We start from the raw sequence: 22915 nt of genomic DNA, 5'->3' as shown, positions 1-22915 counted from the left end.
GGACTTATCAGCTCTTCAGTACAGGGGAACTTCCCATTAAACAAATACATTCATAGACCTTCAGGAATTTCCACGTTCTGAAGTACACTTTTGGCCTTAAGTTGACTCAGTTGTCTCATCTATAATGTGGAGACAACAATACCTATACAACTGGGCTGGTTCTCGGGTTTCAAGGACGATGTGTGTTAAATGTCAGAGCCTCAATTCACCCCAGGACCGAGGCTGGGTGGTGGACTGGGGGCTCTGACTAGACCAGGGCAAAGGGCCGGAAGGCAGCAGAACATCCCCCTTGCCCTGAAGCAGCTTGCCGTCTTGTCGGGGAGTTAAGTCTGCTTCTCTGTGAAGCTGGATAGGGAGGGGTTGAAAGGGAGCCAAGGAAGAATCAGAGAGACCTCTGTGCTTGTATTTTTAGCATGAGAATATGATGTTTGGTTGAAAGATGTTTATGTCTCAGAAATATGATTGCTTCCTGTGCTTAAAATTTCTTCCTTGACCCAGAAACTTTAATCTTTATAGTGTCAAAATAGGAAATATGCTTTTGTAAGTCAGCAGTTTTGTATATACTTTATGTACTACGTACATTTACAAACTTAAGCCTTGGGATTTTCGCTCTGGCTGTGTGAATCTTGTTGTCCAGGCCTGTAGGGAGAGCCGTGTCTTTGTATCTGCAAAGCAGAGCTGTCGTCTGTACTTGGTATATATACTGCAGATGAACGCATAATTAAAAGAAAATTCTGTTGCTGACTGCTTTATAACTCGTCTCTAAGTAGTTGACATTTTTCTGCAGTTTTCAATCATTTTCATAAAAAATTTACTTAGATTATAAAACTACGTGTAGTTTTATTCTCTGCTAGTTGAAAAATACTAATATACCTGTATTGCTGTGGTAGCTGATCTTTTTTTTTTTTTCCCAACTGCTGAATGTTATCCTGGTAAACTGCTGGCTGAATCTTTTGCTGATGTCCTTGCCATCAAATGGGAAAGGGCTTCTGTGTAGGGCTTCCTAGGTGGCTCAGATAGTAAAGAATCTGCCTGCAATGTGAGAGACCTGGGTTCGCTCCCTTGGTTGGGAAGATCCCCTCGAGACTGGAATGGCTACCCACTCCTGTATTCTTGCCTGGAGAATTCCATGGACAGAGGAGACTGATGGGCTACATACAGCCCATGGGGTTACAAAGGGTCAGACATGACTGAGCAACTTTTACCTTTTTGTTTCTGTGTTACGACGTTTCCCTACCCGACGCAAATCATCTGGATAACATAGTAGGAACTCTGCTGTATTTACGTTTCCTGGTTCATTTGTTTGGTCTTGTTAATGAAAAGTACCTAAATCCCAAATGGACCACCAGGGCTGATGCTGAGAGTTGGAAAAGGGCTTCTCCTAATTAAAAGCCAACAAAACAAAACCTCATGGTGCTCCTATGCACTTGGTGTTTATTTCTCTTTTCTTAGTAGATTGCATTCCAGTAAAGAAGATTCTTTTTTATAAAGCTGCATCACATAATAAATCTCTCCATCTTAAGACATTTTAAAGTATATATGTATTTATATGTAGTTTGCAAATTCAAATAGTACTTTGAATACTCTTCCTTACTCTTGCTCACTGCTTCCTGAAAGCAACTCCTTTCAGCTCTTCTGCCTGTCTTGTGTGGGACTTGGGTGCGTGTGTGCGTGTGTGCACGCGCACTGCTTGCCCCTCGATAGCTTGGTTTTTCTGATTGGAGGCTTTCTCAGAGAAAGTGACTTCCTGGTGTGCGAGGTGAAGATTCATCTCCTGTATAACCCTCCTTACACACGTTTCCTTCCATCCTCCCAACATAACTGTATCATAATTTATTTTCTCAATATTCGGTGTTTATGTTTTCATGACTGAATGTGGTTCAGAGCCAAGCCTGTGCAAGGATCCTGTTTCTCCAGCAGTTCCAGTCTCTGTCTTCTCTGGAGTTAGTTGCTGTGTTGGTGAACGTGTCAGGCCCCCAGCTTCCGACAGAGCTCCGGACCCCTCGCCTGGGTCCCCGTGACCCTTGCCTGCCTCAGGCCTGCCCTCCCGGTGGGCAGGTGCAGGAAGGGCTGCTGGAGGTCAAGGGCCCCTCCCGTCGTGACCGCCTCCCCTGGAGCTGGGAGGTGGGTGCTGCCCCTCCTGTCTGCAGGCACCTGTGGGAACGTTCAGTTTGGAAAATCATGGTTTTGACTTGGAAGTTTTCTTGGGAGTTGTCGTGGTTTCTGACATCTCTCCACCAAGGAGGGCTTCTGAGCACTTTCTGACTGTGTGATCCTCCTTGTTTTTTTCCTGCATCCATCTTTCAAAATCATGACACCTTCCACTTCCTCTAAGCACACTTTTTACTTGCCAGTTACTCCTCTTGTATTTCTTCCTGTTGACCTGGTGAGTGGATTCCTTTGCTAGGGCTGCCATCACAGAGTGCCACAAATGATGACTTAAACCCAGAAGCGTGCTGTGTCGAAGTTCTGGAGGCCGCGGGTCCGAGGTCGCGGTGTCAGCAGGCCTGGGTCCTCCAGGGCCGCCTCTCTCGTTAGGCACCAGCCTCGGCATTTCTTGTGGGCGGGCCGCGTGATCTCTTCCTCGGGTTCTCGTGGCCTACTCCCCGGGTGTGCGTGTCTGTGTGTGTCTCTCTTTGTCCAGGGCTCCCCTTGGCATAAGGGAGCCAGTCATTCATTTAGGGCCCGTCCTGACGACCGCATTTAAGCTCAGTTAACCTCTGTAAAGATCCTGCTTCCAGATAAGGTGGTGGTGTGATGTGTTGAGGGTTCGAACATCGACTTACCCTGGGCCACAGTTCAGCCCAGAAGAATGATTTTCAAGAGGGAATGCTGACCAGGTAACACCCTCTGTGTCAATAGCGTGTCCTGTTATTGTAACCTCTTAAAAGATGCTTTTAGTCACATCTGTCTTCACTGAAGATCAGAAAACCACTCTCAGGAAGCAATTTTTTGATTGCACTTGGAGATTTTTGTTCAGAGTCTGTGACTGCTAAAATTTCCACTGGTTTCCTGAATGTTTTATAACTTAGCATCTGAGTCACCTCATTTCGACTCTGGCCTTGATTCTACAGTAATTTGAAGGTTGGCAGAATGCCTAAAGAAAGAGCAGCTGCAGACCCTGGGAGAGTAGATCGAAGTCTGTCCCGCATGTTAGGTAGCCACAGTCCTGTGCTCTGTTTGTCCTCAGGTGCGACTTTCACCTAAAGTCACCCGCTCCATTCCTTCCTGCCTGCGCCCTTTGACCTCCTTCCTAGCCGTTATCCTGGTCTGGCGTTGTCTCTGTCTTTGCCTCTCTCTCTCCTTAGCGTTACAGTGTAAGTGCTGTGTGGGCAGGTGCCTGGTCCGCCCAGTTCGCTGCTTGATCCCAGCTCAGAATCGAACATTGAACAGCACGTCCAAGTAGATGCTGCTTTTAAACAGATTGATGTGGGAAACAAGCTTTGTTTTCCAATGTTACAAACGCTGCTTCACTGACCCACTGTTGCTCTTGGGAATTCTCTCTGTCTGTGAAGGAGCTCCTGTTCCCCGGGGCAGGGCGGGGGAGGAGGGGGCGCTGGCTGCAGCTGCTCTCTCTGTCCACCCAGAGCCCCGAGAGGGATGGCCCCTCCTGACATATCTGAAAACTCCCCTGGGGCCCTGGTAGGCACAGTGCACGGTCAAGCAGGACGTGAAATTCGAGTCCTGTCTGCACTGGCCTAGCTGGAAGGCCCTTCCAGGTTTCCCCCGGCCTTCTGCAGCTGCAGCCTGGGATGCCGGAGCTGGGTGGCTGCCCGGGAGTCCACAGCCCTGCCTCCCAGCCTCCTGATTGCCACGTGCTGTCTGACAGTCCCCAGGTGGTTCTAGAAAGAAGAGGAGGAAGTGGTGAATTTGTGCTTCCTGATCTGAGAGACTTCCTCTGAGATACCAGGGGCTGCATTCCTGAGAGTGAAATGCAGGGGACCTGCGGCTATCTGTGTTACAGGAGCTGAGGCCTCCTGGCCACAGTCATGACATCAGTTAACTAAGCTGATGGGTTGGTGCTTGTTTTTTTTCTTGATCGTTTAATTGTTGTGCTGCAAGTCATGAGGAAAACCCTCCTCTCCACCGCAGGAGTCACTGAAAGGTGATTGAGGCAGTGAAAGAGGCTGGTCTAATTGTTTATGTGGCAGAAGTCACCTTCTAACTAGGGTTGTGGCACCGGAACGCATCGCGGCTCTCTGAAACCAGGTGAGATCCATTCCCACACGAGGGCTCGGCATTCTGATGATGGCCAGGGCTGTAGCTTTAACCTCCCTAATACTCCTTTCAATTTAAGTTAGAGAAATACAAGCTTCAAAAATGAACTGTGCATATTCGTGAAGTGTTGAAACCGTCACCTCTCATGCAGTGGTTTACACTCAGCTTTGGCATTCCTGGAAAATGTATGGAACTTGGTGCCTGGGGCAAGGTCTCTGTGAAACCAGATGGTGGGGTAGGGAGGTGGAATGTGGTTCTGTTGTTCTGCGGGGGTGTGTGTGTGTGTGAGAGAGAAACTTGCTGCGTAGATATGTACGTACATACTGTCCTGGGATGAGAACAGCCCCCAGTGCCCACTGAGGGGGGACTGGTGGGTGGTGATCATTGGTGGACATTATTCAACATGAAAAACACTGACGTTTAAGTAACAGATGCGTATGTTATTAATAAGATCTACAATTTACCCATAAGCTTTAATTACCTCAAGTGCTTAGTTTTGTACTCCCATTACAAATGGCTGATAAGGAATCTGTTTATACTCCTGCAAACAGTGTGTCTGTGAAGGAATGTGAGGAAGAGCGCGTGCAGTCCAGGGGCAGTATCTGCGTGTCGGGGACTCTGTCATTCTCACACATTTGGGAACACTTCATCCTTTTAAAGTTGCTTTCAGTCTTGAAATACATCTCTTCATGCTCAGTGGTGGAAGATCTTTACCCTTCAAGGTAGGTTAGGTTTATGAAAAGAACCAGAAGGCATTCGGAGCAAACCTGGTGGATGAGGCGAGAGAAAGAAATGAATCACAGCTGCTTTTGTACTGCTGAAGAGTTGTGACTGCATAGTAGTGACACTGGCTTTTATCCTGTGTAACACCTAAATTTAAAGAAGAAAAAATTAATAACGTGCTGGACAGTGGTACAAAAATAGGATTGGTTTACTGTGTACCCCTCAGTAGTGATTAAAGGAGAGTATTCACATTGAGTAGTTAGGTCACGTGTCAGGGTGACTAAGCGGTTTTACACCGAAACTTGGAAGAAGGGAATACGTGGGGAAGATGTCTTCCCGTCGCTTGGGGAGGCCAGTCTAGGGTGGGTGGGGGTGCAGGCGGGGGGTGAGGGGTGCAGGTCTGGGAGTAGCTGGATCTAGCCTTTTTACCTGAAGACCTTTGCCTACACTTCTCGGGCTCTTCTGACCCAGGTCAGCCCTAATTTGGCTCTTTGGGGCTGGAATCTCTGAGTTAAGACTCACATACTATTTGCACAAATTGGCTGAAGGGTAGACCTTACTTGGGTGGGCCTCAGGGAGCGGGAAATGGTTTGGGAAGCTAAAATGAGAGCTAAGAAGAGCTATTGACTGAAGTGGGAGTTAAGTCATAGGTCACTTGTTTACTTTGCTGTGTCCCTCAGTGAACAGTGGGCTCCTTGACAGCAGGGGTCCTATCCTGATATCACCTGTTAGGCTCCTGCGTGACCCAGGTCTTTTCAATACAGATCTTCCTCTACTTAAGAATAGGGTTACATCCTGATGAACTCATCCTAAGTTGAAAACATCCTAAATTGAAAATACATTTAATATACCCCTCGCCTGCTGTGCATCACAGCCCAGCCTACCTTAAACGTGCTCAGAATACCTCCATTAGCCTAGAGTTGGGCAGGACCAACTCACAGAACCTGTCCTGTCATGAAGTGCTGACTGTCTCATGTGACGGATTGCTGTCCTCAAAGTGAGGAACAGAATGGTGGTCTGGGTGCAGGATGGCTGTAAGTGTATCGTCATTGGCCCTCGCGACTGGGCGGCTGGCTGGGAGCCCGGCCGCCTCTGCCCAGCACGGGAGAGGATCGCAGAGCGGGCAGATCCCTAGCCTGGGAAAAGATCAAAATTCAGAATGCAAAGTAAGGTTTCTGCTGAATGCATATTGCTCTCGCACCATTATAAAGCTGAAAAGTTGTAAGTTGAACCATTGTGAAGTTAAAAATTCACAAGCCAAACCATTATAGGTTGTGGACAGTCTGTATATTGTTTCTTAATGAAGAAGACTAGTACTTGTTGAGTACCTCGTAGTTTCCATGTGCTGCTGTTGCTGAACCAAGCTTAGGTCCGCTCACCCTCTCACAGTAAAGTCCATCTCCTGACCTCAGGTTGTGCTGAAGGAAAGGGCAGTGTTTATTCAGGGCGCCAGGCAGGGAGTCCAGGGCAGCTCGTGCTCAAAACACCTGAACTCCCCGTGGCTTTCGGTAAAGCATCTTTAAAGGCAAGGAGAGGGAAGGGTGTCCCAGCTGGTGCACCGTTCTCTGATTGGCTGATGGTGTGGTGACAGCATGGTTAACATTGTCAGTCCTTAGACTCCAGTAGGTCTGGGGGCTGTCTGCTCACGGGCCTCAAGTGGTTAATTTCTTCTATTTGGTAGAGGTTTTAGCATCTGTAAAACAAGTCAGGAAATGTTGTGTTGAAACATCAGATACTGTTATTTAGGCACTTCACAGAGGAGCTGCAGCAGAGGATATGGGGAGGGGGGTCTGTCCCTGGAAGGCCCTACAGGGTCCTGCTCAGTTACACAGGACTCTGAACTCCTTGAACTCTGGACAGAGTCCTCCCTGGTGAACACTGCTGTGACCCCAGCTCTGTGGAGGGGAGGGGTCGTGTGGGGCTCCGGTCAGACTGAAGCTCAGGATGGTAACGTGTCAGGGAACTCGGGAAGTGCTAGAGCCATCATTTAAGACTGCCTAAATTCAGAGCCCAAGCTGTGTGCCTAACCAGAACCAGTGCATAAATACAGGGCCACGTGCAATCTAGATAAACCATGGCTCTCAACTGGAAGGATTTTGCTCCCAGGGGACACTTGGATACGGGGGATACATGTTTGGTTGTCTTGGCTGGGAAGATGGCCACTGACATCATGTGGTGAGTTGGGGGGCGGCGGGAGGGCGGGTAAGAGATGCTGCTCCCTCTACACACTGGTGAGGTTTTCCTGCATCTGCAACGCTTTTCTGTTTGGTTTTTTGAAAATGGCCATCAATAAGTATGAAGTGGTATTTCTTTGTGGTTTTGTTTGCATTTCTTTAATGATTAACCATGGTAAGCATCTTTCATGTACTTAACTGGCCATTGTGTATCTTCAGAGAGATACTTGTGCAGGTCTTTTGCTGATACTTTGATAGGGTTGCCTTTATGTTGTTGAGTTGTACAAAAGTTCTTTCCATATTGTGGACATGAAACTGTTACTAGATATGTGATTTGCAGGTATTTTCTCCCATTCTGTAGTTTGTCATTTCACTTTCTTGATAAGGTCCTTTGACGCAGGGGAAAAAAGTTTTAAATTTTGATGGAATGCAATTTATCTTTCATTACTCATGTTTTTGGTATTATATCTAAGAATCATTGAGTTTCATGTTTTTACCTCCTATATTTAGATCTTTGATCTGTTTTGAGCTAGTTATTCTGTAAGAAGTGTCTTACACAACAGGTCTTCTGTATATGTGAATTAGACACCTACAGTGTGGTTACACAGACAGGCTCTGGAGCTGGGGCTGTCTCTACACCATGTGTTGAAGAGACTGTTCTTTCCCCGTTGAATAGAATTGGCACCCTTGTCAAAAGCAATTGGCCTTGGATGTTTGGGTGTGTTTCTGGATGCTGGCTTCTGTTCTGTTGGTCTGTGTGTTTATCTTTATGCCAGTACCACATCGTGTTGATTACTGTGGCTTTATGACAAGATTTGGAAGATTACTGTGGCTTTATAACAAGATTTGGAATCGGGAACTTTGTTGTTCTTCTTCAAGGTTGTTTTGGCCCTTTGCAATTCTATGTCAATTTGAGGATAGACTTTGTATTTCAGCAAAAAAAAGGTCTGTTGGGGTTTTGATAAGATTGATTTGAATCTATAGGTGGCTTTGGGTAGTATTGACATCTCAGCAATGTTAAGTCTTTGTAGCCATGAACGCGAGGCTGTTTAGTCACTTTAAATTCTATTTACTTATTCTATTTACTTTAGTCACTTTAGATTTCTTTTAGCAATGTTTTGTGATTTTAAATATGTAAATATTCACCTCCTCGGCTACATTTATTCCTAGATATCTTATTTTTTTAGATTTATATTATTTGAGATTTTAAAAATACCTAGCACATCAAATTTGAATTCCAAATTGTGTTATGTCCTAGAAGTTACTATGGAGACATCTTGAGGTTTCAGTAAGTGGATTGGGGTTTGAACCTGGATTTGGCACTTAAAAAAAATTAGCTCCCTCTGAGCCTCTATTTCTTCATCTGTAAAGTACAAGGATAAAGCAAACCTATCTACACAGAAGTTGTATAGATCAGAGATAATGGTTGCAAAGGACTAGCTCCAGAGTGTAACTCAGAGTTAAAAATACTAGAGAAAGAATGCTGGGTTGCCAGTATTGTGTTTTCTCGTATGGTTCCAAAGTCAATACTGATGTATTACACAGTTTGTCATGAATGTTTAGCTTATATTCCCTTTATTTGCTGATTTCTTTTCACATCCAGAAGTTTTGTGATTAAAATATACATTAAAAGCATTAGTAAAATTATTTTGTTGCAAAGGCTAGTGATTTTTACACAAAGTAAATATCCTCTTCCTTAGAGAGTCTCATGAAGTGTGTTGTGTCTGTAAGAGAAACAGATTGTAACAAAACGTCAGGCTCGTTTGTTTTGGTAGTTGCTGTATACTTATAGGAGGGGTACTTTTCTTCTAACGTTGCTGCTTTCAGATGCCTCTCTGCTTTCTTGGATCCTACCTGTGCCCAGACATTGCAGGGTTTAATTTTAGATATGTTAGCATTTAACCTCTCAGTAGCAAAGCTGACATAAGGCTTTACCTTCAGTGAAGGGTGCACCTACTCCTGCCATCTTGGAACTGAGTTCTGTGTGTGATATAACTGGGTACCAGTACTGCAATTTTTAACTTTTTTTTTTTTTAATTCATCTTAGGGGAGCTTTATATTGAAGTAGGCAGATCCAACCTCTGAAAGACAATAATCTCAGAATTCTGATTTTTTATTTTATTTTAAATTTCACTGGTTAAATAAAATCTGGTAACAGACTTAAATGTAGCATTAGAATGTTCCAACTGAAAGTGAATTCCTCAAGTTATTCTCATAGCAATGCGTTTTAAGCCTTGTTTGCCGTTCATTTCCCGAAGAACACAAATGAACCTGCATGCAAGAAGAGATCCTGTGTGTTCTCATGGGGACACAGGGCTGATGGGAATGCAGTCAGGCTGAGAAACATGGAAGTTTGAAAAAGAAACAGCGGAAGAGCAGGCTGACCACAGAAACCAAGCAGGTTTTCCAGACTCCATTGGAAGCCCATTTGAGCCTGCAGAGCATCTGTCCTGTGGGGTGACTCTGATCAGCACTCGTGAGGCTTCTTGATTAAAATGATAATCCCAGCGGCTTGGGTGGTATTTTCTTTAAGCCTGCTAATATAGCAGTAAGCAAGTTGTGAATTAAACACCGACAATACAGTTAAGAGCAGAGACTCTGAAGTCAGACAGGCGCTCATGTACGTCTGGCTTCTCCGTGTAAGACGTGACCGGGTTCTTGCTCTTGGCGACGGTTTGGCCTGTGTGCACTGTCTCTTGAAATCCTCGTGTACTTATTATTTGTATGAATTTTACGTGTGATAGCATTTTTACTTTCCCCCCAAGAAACTGCAGATCCAGGTGATTACTGCTGAGTTCCTAGCTTCTGAGTACTTACTCATCACTATGGTAGCAGCTCATTTATCTAGATGGAAGACTTCAGGAAGGAGAGTACCAGCTAATCACCAGTATTTTTAAAGCAAAGAATATTGTAAGTAATTTTTTGAAGGAGGTGAAATCGCAGCAACAAAAATAATTAAAACAGCTGTCACCAGTTTTTCTCAAGTGGTCCGGAAGATCTTCAGTGAGAAACGTTGTACAGAACCAGAGGAATGTGAACCTGACTGACACCGGCCGCTACAGGATACTGATCTCAGTTTGTGACATTTTCTGCTGTCCTTCTCTGGATTGTGTTAATGATACTGTTGGCCCTTGCTCATTGTTAGTTCCCCGGGCGAGCGCTAAGCCATCCCTCGTGGCGCAGCATGGCGACACCAGCCTGTGCCCCATCCCCACCCCCACCCCCAGCGGCACCTGCCGCGATGGCTGTGTGCTCCTGCCAGGTGTGAGGTTATAGCAGAGAATTGGTTACTAAAAGGTTAAAGCACCACACTTTTTAAAGGATGTACAGTTTTTTGAATTTGATAATTCGACAGGGATTTCTAGAGTGTGAGCGAAATGGGGAGACATAGCCGTCATACAGAAGCTTGCTTATTATTCTTAGGGGTTGGCCCCTGCATGTCACCATGGGGGCAGGACCATTGCAAACTACTATTCATAGCGTGAAAGGGGAGACTAGAAAGACAAACATTTAAACGGGAACAGTTGCGAGTAACGGGACACACACACATACCTGCAAGTGAGGCAGCTGCCCTGGGGTTTCCCGTTTGGCTTTATTTTCGTGAAAGTGTCATCCAGGATGTCGGACACAAGTCAAGCCATGGTTCTTCTGACCTTTTGTTGGGCTGTTTAAGCTTTACTCTTAACGGTCACACACTTGACTCCTGTAGACAAGTAGCATTCTGGTCTCAAAATATTGGGTGAAAGTTTGACTTAGAAACATTAGTGTCAGAGTATGAGAGCTCAGAAGTGGTTTAGTCTCAAATTCCTTAAACTGGGATATTCACTGAGGACATTCTAGGCCATTTGTTCAGTAACTGTGGTACCTCAACTCCCGAAATTGGTAGAAGAAAACTTTGACCAGTTAGCCTTAAAAAAAAAAAAAAATTGACGTTTCAAAGTAGACTATAAAAATGTTGAATTTTAAATGTAAGATGTACATCATCAAGGTTATTGTTGGGAGAGTTGATTTAAGCTGGGTGTTCTGCCCTCAGGAGACCCTTCTGTTTTTTTCACCTCTGTTCTAAAAAGACCTGCTTATGTTCGACTGTTGGTTCATTCACAGCTCAGGTGAAAACTGCCACTAGCTAATGCTGTTTAGAGTTTGGTGGTTGGGTGTGTGAGGACACGATGAGACCCTGGAACTTGAGTAGACTGGATGGCCATTCTCCAACAAATGGCTGAGCTAGGAAAGTTTGGAAAACCTCAGAGTAGTATCAAGATTTTCTCCTGTTTTTGAAGAAAGTGTTATCAGTCCCTTTTGGATTGTTTTCATAGGCAAACGTTGATCATAAGTAATTCCAAATATGGAAAGAAAATGTCTTAGGCTTTAGTGTAGTCTGTGGTCCTTTCATGCTTCAATCTCTGCCGTGAGGGGCCTTGAAAATGCGGCAGTGTGCCAGAGTTACTTCCTTCAGTGTAGGGTAATTATGGTGGAGATCACAAATTCTTTGTAACTGAGGCTTAAAAAGATATTTTTATCATACATTTTACTAATGAAAACTTTTAAAAAGGTTTTCTCACCTCTTCATTGGTTGGTTGTTGTTTAATTGCTAAGTGTGATCTCATGGACTGTAGCCCACCAGGCTCCTCTGTCCAGGGGATTTTCCAGGCAAGAATACTGGAGTGGGTTGCCATTTCCTTCTCCAGGGGTCTTCCCCACCCAGGGATCGAACCCACGTCTGCATTGGGAGACAGATTCTTTACCACTGAGCGGCCAGGGAAGTCCTCTTCATTGGTAATTCAATATGTTGCTATTCCACATTATGACCACTTGGGGGAGTAGATTGTGTATCAGTATTTTCATGTTTTGCATTAAAAACAGACTATAACTTGTGGCATAAACATATTTCTGTTTAACCACTTAGCAAATTTCATGTTAGGATATTTTAAATTCTTAGATTTTGTTAAGTTCTTTATACCTGATCCCATACTTATATGGGATTAGTAGAGCGACTTCCCTTTCACTCTTTACTTTCCTGTATTGGAGAAGGAAATGGCAACCCACTCCAGTGTTCTTGCCTGGATAATCCCAGGGACGGGGGAGCCTGGTGGGCTTCTGTCTATGGGGTCGCACAGAGTCGGACACGACTGAAGCGACTTAGCAGCAGCAGCAGTGGAAAAAAATAAAGAAGGTATATATTTTACATGCGTCATCAGCTATGGAATCTGAATAAGATTCTGACTCTCCTGACCAGCATTTTAGTTTTATGTCCCTATGCTAGATTTCAAGAAGTTTTGTTTTTTTTTTTTTCTTGAAAGATTTAAGTCTTAGAAAAAAAAGACTTCCAACTATCCTTTTTTAAAAAAAAAATTATTGAAGATGCTAGGCAATAATAAAAAGTAGTTTTTCTCGATGCTCAACCATTTATTCTTATCTTAGCCTGTAGAGAAAAAAGTCAGTAGTATTTTTCTTTGAAAATAGTCATAGAGGTGATTAAGAATGGTTGGTTGTGATTTCCAGCTTTTTATTGACTCAAGTCTGAAAAGCGCCACCACCGAGTCAGGGAACTGTTGGGTCCCAGCCTGGGGTCAGGTGGCGTCCGGGCACGGCAGGGGGCAGCAGAGGCGTGTGCCCTATGAGGGCAGTCGGTGTTGGGAGGTTGAGCTCGCCTTCCGTCTGGGTCCGTGGTCCCTGCTCCTTGAGTCAGAGCCTCTGTGAGTCATGGGTCCAGACCTCACGGTGACGACAGCACCCAGGCTCCCCGGAAGCCCGGGTGGCTGGCCTGGGGCTGGCTCGTTGTGTAAGAGGCGGTGACATCAAGGCTGTGGACAGCCTCTGCCGGCCTGGCTCAGGCCTCCTTCCCTGTCTCTCTGTGACCCTTCCCCCAGCACTTCTGCCCGGGGCCTCAACCTGGCATCACAAACAAAAGCACTGACCAGAAATCAGTGCCGACCGGGTGGGTGGCCTTGGGCGAATTGCCTAACCTCTCTGGGCCTCAGTTTCCTCACCTGTAAAATGGATCACGTTTTCCCACCAGTGTGTTTTCTTGTCTTCTCTAGCTTGTTTGCCCTGCTTTCCTCTCTTCCCCTCCTCATCTTCCTAGTGGCTTCTCTGGACCCTCCTTTCTCATCTCTCCTCACTTCCCTGCTCCTGACCTCCCACTTCTCCTTCTGTTTTTTCCCAAGGGCAGCACCCCAGGGTGGGTTCTTTTTTACCATCTGATGTTGAGGATCTGGGCCTGCCAGCGGTACGTGGAGGAAGGAAGAGGCTTACGTTTTTATGCATTGTGTAATAGACTCCTAAAATCACTTCTTTTTTCAAGTGGAGGGGGTTTGTGTGCATGAAGTGTATGGCCTTGGATCACAAGCACCTGGGGCTGCACATGAATGAATGGTGGGCTCGGCAGCAGGCAGTGCGACATGTTGAATACAGGATACGTTTTCCTATTTCTAATTCTGGTTAAATTTTAAAATTTTGCCATTTAACATTTTTGTTTGTGTATCTTGGCAGGTCTGTTGCTATAGTCAACATTACCAACATTACCCACCCTTGGTCAAACATTTGGAAATTTTGTGTTTGATGTTTAGAGATAGAGAAAAAGTTGAATAACATGAACGTTATTAAATATCTGACGATCAGTTAGTGTGATGAGAACTCCTGTCACCTTCAACTCTTCATTATAGATTCCTTTCTGCCCTTGTTCTCAAGGTTGTCTCAGGATCCCAGAGTTGTGCTCCAGTAGAAATATTAATATAATGGGAACCACATGTGGCATTTCATAACTTCTAGTAACATTAAAAGGTAAAAAGAGAAACGTAGGTAAAATTAATTTTAAAATATATGTTATTTAACTCAGTATATACAGAACATTTTCACATCAACAAGTAACCTTACATAAACCTTACTTCGCATTCTGCCTTTCTTCTGTGTATTTTATGCTCACAGCACATCTCAGTTGGCACTGGCCACATTTTTAAACATATCCATGAGAATAACGCCTATTTGTAACATATATCACAGTCCTATACACTGGCTTGCAAATATGGTATATTTCAATTTAAAAACTAATGTGTTTTGTCTGTGTGTAAGTGTGTTTTAGGTTTTTTAGAAAAATTCACTTGAAGTTTCTATATACTGACTTATTAAGAGCTGAAAAGGAAATGCCAGGATGTTTGAACTGTCCTACTCTTGAAGTTAAATTATTATTATTATTATGTGTGTGCATGCTATTGCATTAATATAACTAATGTACGTTAGTGTACAGTAACATTGTTATAATTTGTTCATTATTTACAGTGCTGAGTAGGCTAGCTCCCGTTCAGAACTGTGAAAATATACTGGGTCATTCCAGTATGACAGAGTAAAACATTCAGTGACTGAGTTCTAAACAGCATATATCTCCTGTCTTTGTTGCTTAGAAAACATGTGAACTTTCCCCGTGCATGATTAATTTATTGAAGATGACTTTTCTGTATGTGTGGTTACTTTTATTTCTGGAAGTGAGGATGTGATTGATCTGGGGAATCATTAACTCAATCCGTGTCCCATGTGATGGAAGGGCAGTGAGGCCCCTGTGCCCGGGCAGGACTTGGTACCTATCAGTGTAAACACCGGGCACAGCCCGTCCCATGCCTCTGCTTATCTCCTCCAGAGGGATGGGGCTGAGGCGTTTTCAGCAAATCTTACTGGTAAAGTCATGCCTGTAGTGCCTTTTTTTTTAAGAGCCGTTTCCTTTCAGTTTTAACCATATTACTGTGTCGGCGAACAGTCTGCCCTCAGTTTGTCAGCAAAACTGCTTTCTGTTTTGATAACTTAGAAGCGTGCCTTCATCTCTGAAACCCATGCCGCTGATGAACTAGTTCAGTTTTAAGATGTTTTACTTAGATGAAGACAGTGAAGATGAGGAGGAGAAGGTTCCTGAAGGTGTTTACCATGGAAAGGCCCCTGCTGGCATCCTGGTGAGTGACACCCTCCAGCACGCCGCCCATCCCCTGCCACCCCCCAGCACCAACCTGGAACCTGCTGCGAGAAGGGGCGGGGCAGGGCACCCACCAGGGAAAGCAGTGATGCCTTTCTTTGGAGGATGTAGCATCAGAATGAGTTTCATACCAAGAATCTGAACTGAGTTGTAGTCAACAGAAATCTTTGCCTGCCTGCTCTCCCTCACTCACTCTACACCATCTTTCTACCCTTCTCTATTTATTATTTAACGAATAATAATTTTATGCCTAGAAAAAAATGAAACTGCTGCTGTAAACTGGGAATTTTTTTGAAACTAGGTTTCACATGCAGTGTATCTGGTTTTACATTCTCTTTGCATCTGTGTAGTAGTTGAGGAATAAAAATCATTGAGGAGCTTTACGCTTTTTTTTCTTTCACTCTTTCAGACTTTAGCCATAAAAGTGATCTTTTTCTATGGGTTTGTCTGTCTTGTAGTTTTTTGGTCCTAGTCAAATTTGTTTTGAAAACATGTTTTGCAACTAGCATCTTATTCTATCTGTGACAGAGGAGCAGCAGGAGTCCCTTTCTTCTGTGACTGCAAACAAAAAGTTCGTAATATTGAAATATGTGGGGGAAAAGTAAATTGTCTGAGTTTTTTAATCTAAATTTTCCTCTCTTCTTATGTAAAATAAAACAGGTCACATAAAGTATAAGTTTTAGAAGTCTGCATTAAGGAAACAGATGAATTAAGGACAACATAATTTAACTTTACCTATGGAACCTTTTGCTGTAAAAATAATTTGAAGTAAGTGTGATGAGGTAAAGGTAGTTTTTGGAAAATTGAGGGTGTACATTTTTATGAAAACATGTAAAATAAAGCAAAAATTACAGTTTCTAAAATCCGTGGCTCGTAATCAGACTGATTTTAAAGTTGTACAGATTTTTGTCACCTTTAAAATGTTGTGCTTTTCTGTGCTTTTTGCTTGTGGACCTATTGGTAGATGTGTACTCACTGGGGGTCTCGGCAACTGATGGGGCGGGGCGTGGTCTGACTGGGAATGGAAGTCCAGCCTCAGAGAGAGGTCATTTACTTGTGAAATTTCAATCTAATGAATTCCATGGACAGAGGACCCTGATGGCCTACTGTCCACGGTGTCGCAAAGAGTTAGACACGACTGAGCGACTAACACACACATGAGTGTATACGGATTCCTGCACGTCTGCTTTTGAGGTCGGAGGGAGGACGGTGAACACGCTGACGGTGGTTTAGTTTAGGAAGAGTTCTTTCAACGAGGCGCGCCCACGCACACACCTCTTCTCACAGGAAGTAGTTCCGGTGCTTGCGGCTGCCGCGTCTGCCAGAACGCGGGAGGTGGGTGTCGGGGCTGCGCTGACCAAGTTTCTTTCCATGTTAATACTGGAACATTGAAGTCCCGGGGGTCACCTCCCGGCCCCAAGAGACTCTTGAGTTTTCTGAGTGGCTCGTGTTGGGGACACGGGATTTGCTATCTGCTTGTTGAGCTGCATGGATTGTACAGGAGACTTTGGAACCTGGGTGTCGGGGGCGAGGGCCTGGGAGAATCTCAGTCAGGGTTCAGGCCCTCGGTGACCCGGACGCTCCTCGCTGGTCAGGTGCCGTCCGGGCACACCTCCTCTTGGAGGGTGAAAGTCTCCATCATAAAGGAGGTGACTTTGCATGTTTGGAATATAGATGTAAAAATTTCATAATTTTAAAAACCATGAAGAAACGTCTGTGCTTTGTTAGAAATTGGGAATTTTTTTTAAATCTCATATTTCTGTAATTTTTAAACAGATGAATATTTTCCTTTATTTGGTAAGGAAAAGGCCAAGTTGTTTCATATTCAAATAACCTTGAAGTTCCAAAATTATATGCTAGCCTTATTTTCCCCCACTTATTTTAAATTACTTTGATTTGCATTTTTTAAATTAGGGCAGAATGTACTCCCAAGTGGTGCTAGTGGTAAAGAGGAGCCATGAGAGACGTCTGGGTCAGGAAGATCCCCTGGAGGAGGGCACAGCAACCCACTCCAGTATTCTTGCCTGGAGAATCCCATGGACAGAGGAGCTTGGCAGGATACAGTCTGTGGGGTCTGAAAGAGTCAGACATGACTGAAGTGACTTAGCACGCAAGCATGTACTGCAAGAATTCTTAGCCAAACATGTAATCCTAAGAAGTGCTTCTAGAACTGAGTCCTGTGGGTTAGAGCTGGAAGGGGCCATGGACGTATTTGGCCATTCTTACTAGAAATGAAAGCTCGTCAGAGGTTCTGAGAAGAAGGAAGCCCACCTCAGGGCAGTGCAGCCCTTTCCTGGCTCCTCAGTGCTCTTTATCAAAGGGCCTGGTTGAGTCCAAAAAGCTTTTCAGGTAGAATTTTGTATGTTTATATTATTTACAGTAAGGTGCAGTAACATAAACAAGCAGCAACGTAAACAGAGGTGGGAGACAGCAAGTCACCCCGTAGGCGGGGCTTGTACTTTGCACGAGTTGGGTGAAGACGAGACAGCACCACCCCACCTTGCATCTGACATCACTCCTGGCTGCCCAGAATCCTGGAACCACCGTGCTGAATGGGGCCAAAACCAAACACTGCCCTCGGGGTAGGGGGAAGGACGGTGGTCACAACACTAATTAATTAGTTGAGTAGAATTTCTTTTCCTCACAGAAATGTGATGTTACTAGTTATGCAATTTGGGGGAGCACACTCCCCAAGAGTTTTTGTTTTCACTACTTGATTGCCTCAGTCCTGACACACATGAGCTCAGGAATTTAGGGGCGAGGTAGCTCTCAGAGGCTGTGGCCAGAAGTATGTGTAGGCTGTGTGAAGGTTATTTATTATCCATTTTTGTATTTATGCCCCCATGTGTTTTTCAATAGGAGAGGCTTGGGGGTGGCTCACAGGTACTGTTGTCCAGGGCACGACTGAACCCCTAACTTAAAACAATCCTCTTCATTCAGCAAATATTTATTGTGCCACACTGAATCTTCTAGGTGTTCACAAGTTTGTTGGCCATTACTAATGTGTCTGAATTGTTTGCTGCTCTGAGTTTGCAGGTAACACAGCTAGACAGATTTCCTCTAGATGGTTACCTCATTTGGTTTGCCTGATGCTCGGTCCTGTGAGCCGATCTGTTCTCACCGGCCTGGGTGAGCACAGGACTGCAGGTCTGGTCGGAATCCCATCATGTGTCTCAGCCAGGTGTTGGGCCAGTCTAGAGGAATGGGACACAGCTCCCTGAAGGGATCTGAATGAAAACCTTAGCTTTCTTGGCAACATGCTTATCTTTGTCTATAGTTTGTGTTTTATACTCATGTCTTAGGTAGTACACATTGAAAACCAACCCTGTTCTACTAAAGAAAATATTAAACCCCAATTCTAGTCATTCTTGCATACGTTATCATTGAAAGTAGGGAAATTTTTTGTTGTTGATGCTGTTTTGCCACTTGTTCTAAACATATATATTTCCTTTTTTTGTTGTTGTTTCTTCTTTGAAGCCTGTTGCCTAACCTAGAACCATTGTCTGAGGCTCTCACGTTGCTTAACTTAGGACATTTGTCTCAGTTGCCCTCTTGTGTCTGACTTTTTGCGGCCCCATGGACTGTAGCCTGCGAGGCTCCTCTGTCCATGGGATTCTCCCGGCAAGAATACTAGAGTGGGTTACCATACCCTCCTCCAGGGGATCTTCCTGACCTTCGGGTTGAATTGGCATCTCCTGTGTCTCCTGCATTGACAGGCGGATTCTTTACCAGTTCACCATCTGGGAAGCCCCAAATTTAGGACATTTAGGGAAGGTATTTTTCAATACCTTGGGAATTGGGTGGAAATATTGTTGGATGTCAGTTCAGGTGTTCGATGACATCACCCTAGAACTCAATGTGCCCTTGGCGTAGCATCTTGGCTGCAGCCCCATCTCTGTAGAAAAGACCTTCTCCAGTGCCTGAAGCGGCCCCCAGGAGAGCTGGGGCGTGGGAGTGGGGGGCCGTATTATCTCTGGTGTCGCTCACTCTCTGGAACTCGTCTGAACTCTGTGATCTGCAAGTAGCCAGACTGAGTTCAGGCAGGTCAAGGGGGCAGTGGCTGAGATCGTAAAAAGCCCTTGTCATCTTTCTTTCGTGTTCCAAGAAAGAATGAAGGCATGACCACTACAGACACTCAGTCCGAAGACTGAGATTATGTTGGGAAAGTCCTTCCTCCAGGGACGTGAGGCAGGACTGATGCACCCCTGGGCGTGCCCCTCCTGGGGCTCTGACTCCCCTGCTTGCGGTCAGCAGACACAGCTTGGCAAGCTGCCATTTGGCTCGCTTGTCCCCGTCACCCGGGGTGGTCTGGCCATCGGGATTCTTCAGGGCTCCTTGGTGATTCCGAGTCTGATGGCCACCAGAGCCCCTGCTGAGCCCTAAGTGTGGAATACAGATTTCCTGGAGAGACAGAATCGGAATTGAGGGGGCAGTGGAGCCCAGGAATTGTTTTGTGTTCAAAACTGCAGGCTTGAGTCAGGTTTTCCCGCTGAAGGTCTTTTCTGTTGGAGGATCCAGCGCAAAGTTGGGTTTAGTTGTCACGTCTATCGTTTTCCGGTCACTGTCGCCCTTGGTCTTTCCTTTCCTGACCTTAGTTCCTCCAGGGATACTGATCAGGGACTTCGTGGAGCTCCCCTCAGTCAGAGTGTGTCTGGTGGCATCTCCTAATTGGCTGGAGCGCATGTGTTTTGGCAGAAAGAGCACAGCCATCATACGAGGTCCCTGGTGTTGGTGGTTTTGTTCCTGTCAAGTTTCCCCACTTCATTGAGGTCCCTACTTCATGAAGGCGGCATCTGCTGGGCTTCTCTGCTGTCAAGTCACTGTTTCCTTTGGTGATGAGTGTGAATCATGAGGAAGATAGTTTGAGAGCATGCAGACACCTTGTTTAATGTCCATTGTCTCCACGGGGTCTGTGGTGTGCTCGTGGTGGTCTTTTATTCCCCTCATTTTCTATTTCTTCATTGGAATTTCTCTTTAAGAGAAATCTGTCCCTCCTTCCTACTTTTGAATTTTTATCAGTGTGGCCGCGAGAATACTCTGCAGGTTATATAACCCTTCAGATTTTGTTGCTCAGGTTGTTCTGGGTGCTTTTTCGCTTTGGCTCCTGTGTTCCCTTAACACACCCCTACAGCTGTGATTTTGAGCCCACGATTCCTACTTTCTGGCACCACGAGCTGCCCTGACCCTGGTCCTTGTACTGAAGGGTGGTATTTAGCAACCAGGATCTGGGCTCTCGTTTGCTTGTTGCTTCTCGTGTCCTGGGTTCTGGATCGCAGAGAGAGCGAGGATGTTAAACACATGTTCTGGCCCAGGCATAAACATGTCTATATTTGTGCCTCTCCATGGAGACTTCTGAAGCCTGTCCAAGGGTTGGTGTTAGCCTTCTTTCTAGGAAGCTGTATTTTTAGAAGCCTCCCAGGTGTGATGATGACTCAGACTCCAGGATACGAATCTGTGGGTGCATACGGACCCGAAGGCTCTTGCAGCTTCGCGTACTTGCCAGTGATAGACGGTCTTCATCTGGGTAAATCGTCATTTCCCATCCTGGCTTAGTCGTCCCTTCTTCTTACTCTGAAAAGAGTTTTTATGCCACTCTTAGCCCTTGTAACTAAGGGATCTCAACCTCCTAGGAGTGGACATGCCAGGTTCTTGAAGTGGAGTAGAAATAGGTCTGGTTTCACAGCTCATGTTCTTAACAGAACTTTATTGGAGAACCTGAGCACACCTGCGGGAAATGTGTGTTAATAAACACACAGACCATGTAAACACATGGCAGTTGCCCTAAATTTCACTAAAGCCAGATTTGTCCTAATCCTTGGTTTTCTTTTCCGTAAGGCAGTCTGCATCCTTTTTCTAAAGTGCAGCTTGCTTTCTAAAGCAGGTATTGACTCTGTCAGACTTCATGAGGATAAACCCTTCAGGGAGGGGTTGTTGACGATGTTTGGGTTGTGGACTTCAGGCCTCCACATGCTTGCCAGGTTAGTAGCTGTGAAATCAGTGAAGTGGCTGCAGTGAGTGACCTTCAAATCTCGCTGGGGTTGTTCATCTGCCTTGTTTCCCCCTGAACTTAACCAGGTACTGTGTGATGCAAGCAGAGTGCCTTTTGACTCGGATAGTGATGCTTTGGGACAGGTTGAAAATGTGAACTTGCTTTATCTGTGATATTAACTAGGCTTCTGTGAAGCCATGAGAGGGAGACAAGTTTAACGTGCCTTTCTCTAGACCTTCAAATTCCAAGAAAATGTTCATTTGTTCCCATCTCACAGCTGTAATTGCATGTGCAAAAGATTCCTGATGCTACTTCCTGACTTCTAGGTCAGTGAGTAAATGGAAAGAACTTCAGATAGTCAGGTGTTTGAAAGGAAATTGTGTCCTGCCAACATCTGGACTAAAGTGATGGTCATCACTGAGAATGCCACATATGGTTTATAAAGAAACTTGCTGAGGTTGTGTGTCTTTCATATGTGAAAGCGAGCCAGACAGTTTTCCTGCTTCATTTTCAGTTGCTTATAGTTATCAATGATGACCACCAAAACAGGTTAGCCACAAAGTTTTTTTCCTTAGCCAGGAAATTTTAGAGTGAGAATATGTTACTTAAACATAATGTAATGTAATCATAATGTAATCAAATCTTTAAAGCCTCCTAATAAAAAGCTTTAACATTTTTCAATAGCATGGGCAGAACTGTGACCTTCTGAAAGCACTTGTGAAGTTCCTTCTCGTGCATAGCTCTGAACATTAGGTACACTTGGCGTTGCGCTTAGGAGCTTGTGGCCCCAGGATACAGGAGCCTGGGCACCTGAGGCAGACACGCCTGAGCTGTTGTCTGTGCTGTCGCTGTGTCATGGTTTGACTTCAGGTATGTTGGCTATTTTTTCTGAGCGCCATGTCTTGCTAGTAGAACGCATGTAACACTACCTGACCTACCCATGGGAGTTCAGCGAGAGGAGGTGTGTGAAGTGGCGTTTGGAAGGGTAAATGTCAGTGCGCCTCCCCTTCACCCGATCACTTCCCCACGGCCAACATGAGGAAGAACACTGAATTGTAGCTTATGTTATGTGTAGTTTCTCAAGGATGTGTGTAGTTCAGAATGTTAGGGCACGAACAAATGAAGAATTTGAATTTTCACCAGTGTAAGTGAATTTAAGTAACTCACACATATGAATGAAAATCCTAACTCATGAAACGGTTAAATTATTACCACTTTGTAAAATGATTTATGGAGGGATTTTATTAGCAGACTCCCCTGGGTGCACCAAAGGTATCTTTAAAACAATACCACTTCTAAGTATTTACCCAAGGGAAGCGAAACTTTGTCCACACCAAAGCCTGTTCACAGTTCTAGTAGCTTCATTTGTTCGTAGTCTCCCCAAACTGGAAACAACCCAAAGTTTCTCAGTTGGTGGATGGATAAACAAACTTTAAGACATTCTTACAGTGGGATACTACTCAACAACAGCAAAGGATGAACTGCTGATACCTGCAAGAATATTAGTCAGTCTCAATACATGATGCTAAGTGGAAGAAGCTGTAGTCTGAAGGGCATGTACTCAATGGCTCCATCCCTGAAACATTCTGGAAAAGCCAAGATTATAGGGACAAAGAACAGGTCAGTGGTTGGCTTGGGGTGGGGTAAAAGGATGGGCTGCAAAAGGGCCTGGGGGCATTTGAGGCAGCAGTGTAGTTCCATGTCTTGATTTTCTTGATTGTAGTGACTTTTTCATGGTTGCATGGTTAAAATTGTATACTCTGAAAGGGTTAATTTTACTCCTTGCAAAGTACACCTCACTTTTTAAATCTATTTTGAATAGTTCAAAGTACAGCTATATTTCATAGCAGA

The 22915-nt window shown here is 44.8% G+C and overlaps 1 protein-coding gene across 4 annotated transcripts in view; it reads left to right on the top strand.

The window, feature by feature from the left end:
- Positions 1-22915, top strand: part of LPIN2 (lipin 2) — a 93324-nt gene that overhangs the window by 24885 nt on the left and 45524 nt on the right. Inside the window, exon 1 of one of the 4 annotated variants that reach the window (XM_061399836.1) lies at positions 12737-15055. The exons of the other annotated variants lie outside the window; for them this stretch is intronic. Within the exon in view, the coding sequence (XP_061255820.1) occupies positions 14969-15055 (87 nt within the window). The 5' untranslated portion in view covers positions 12737-14968. Of the gene's footprint in view, positions 1-12736; positions 15056-22915 lie in introns of those variants that run through there. 4 annotated transcript variants of the gene reach the window in all.

This window comes from Bos javanicus, chromosome 24, assembly GCF_032452875.1.
Source record: "Bos javanicus breed banteng chromosome 24, ARS-OSU_banteng_1.0, whole genome shotgun sequence".
Taxonomy (NCBI): Eukaryota; Metazoa; Chordata; class Mammalia; order Artiodactyla; family Bovidae; genus Bos; species Bos javanicus.
Note: the sequence above shows the minus strand (reverse complement) of the source record. Positions and strands in the feature narration are given on the sequence as shown.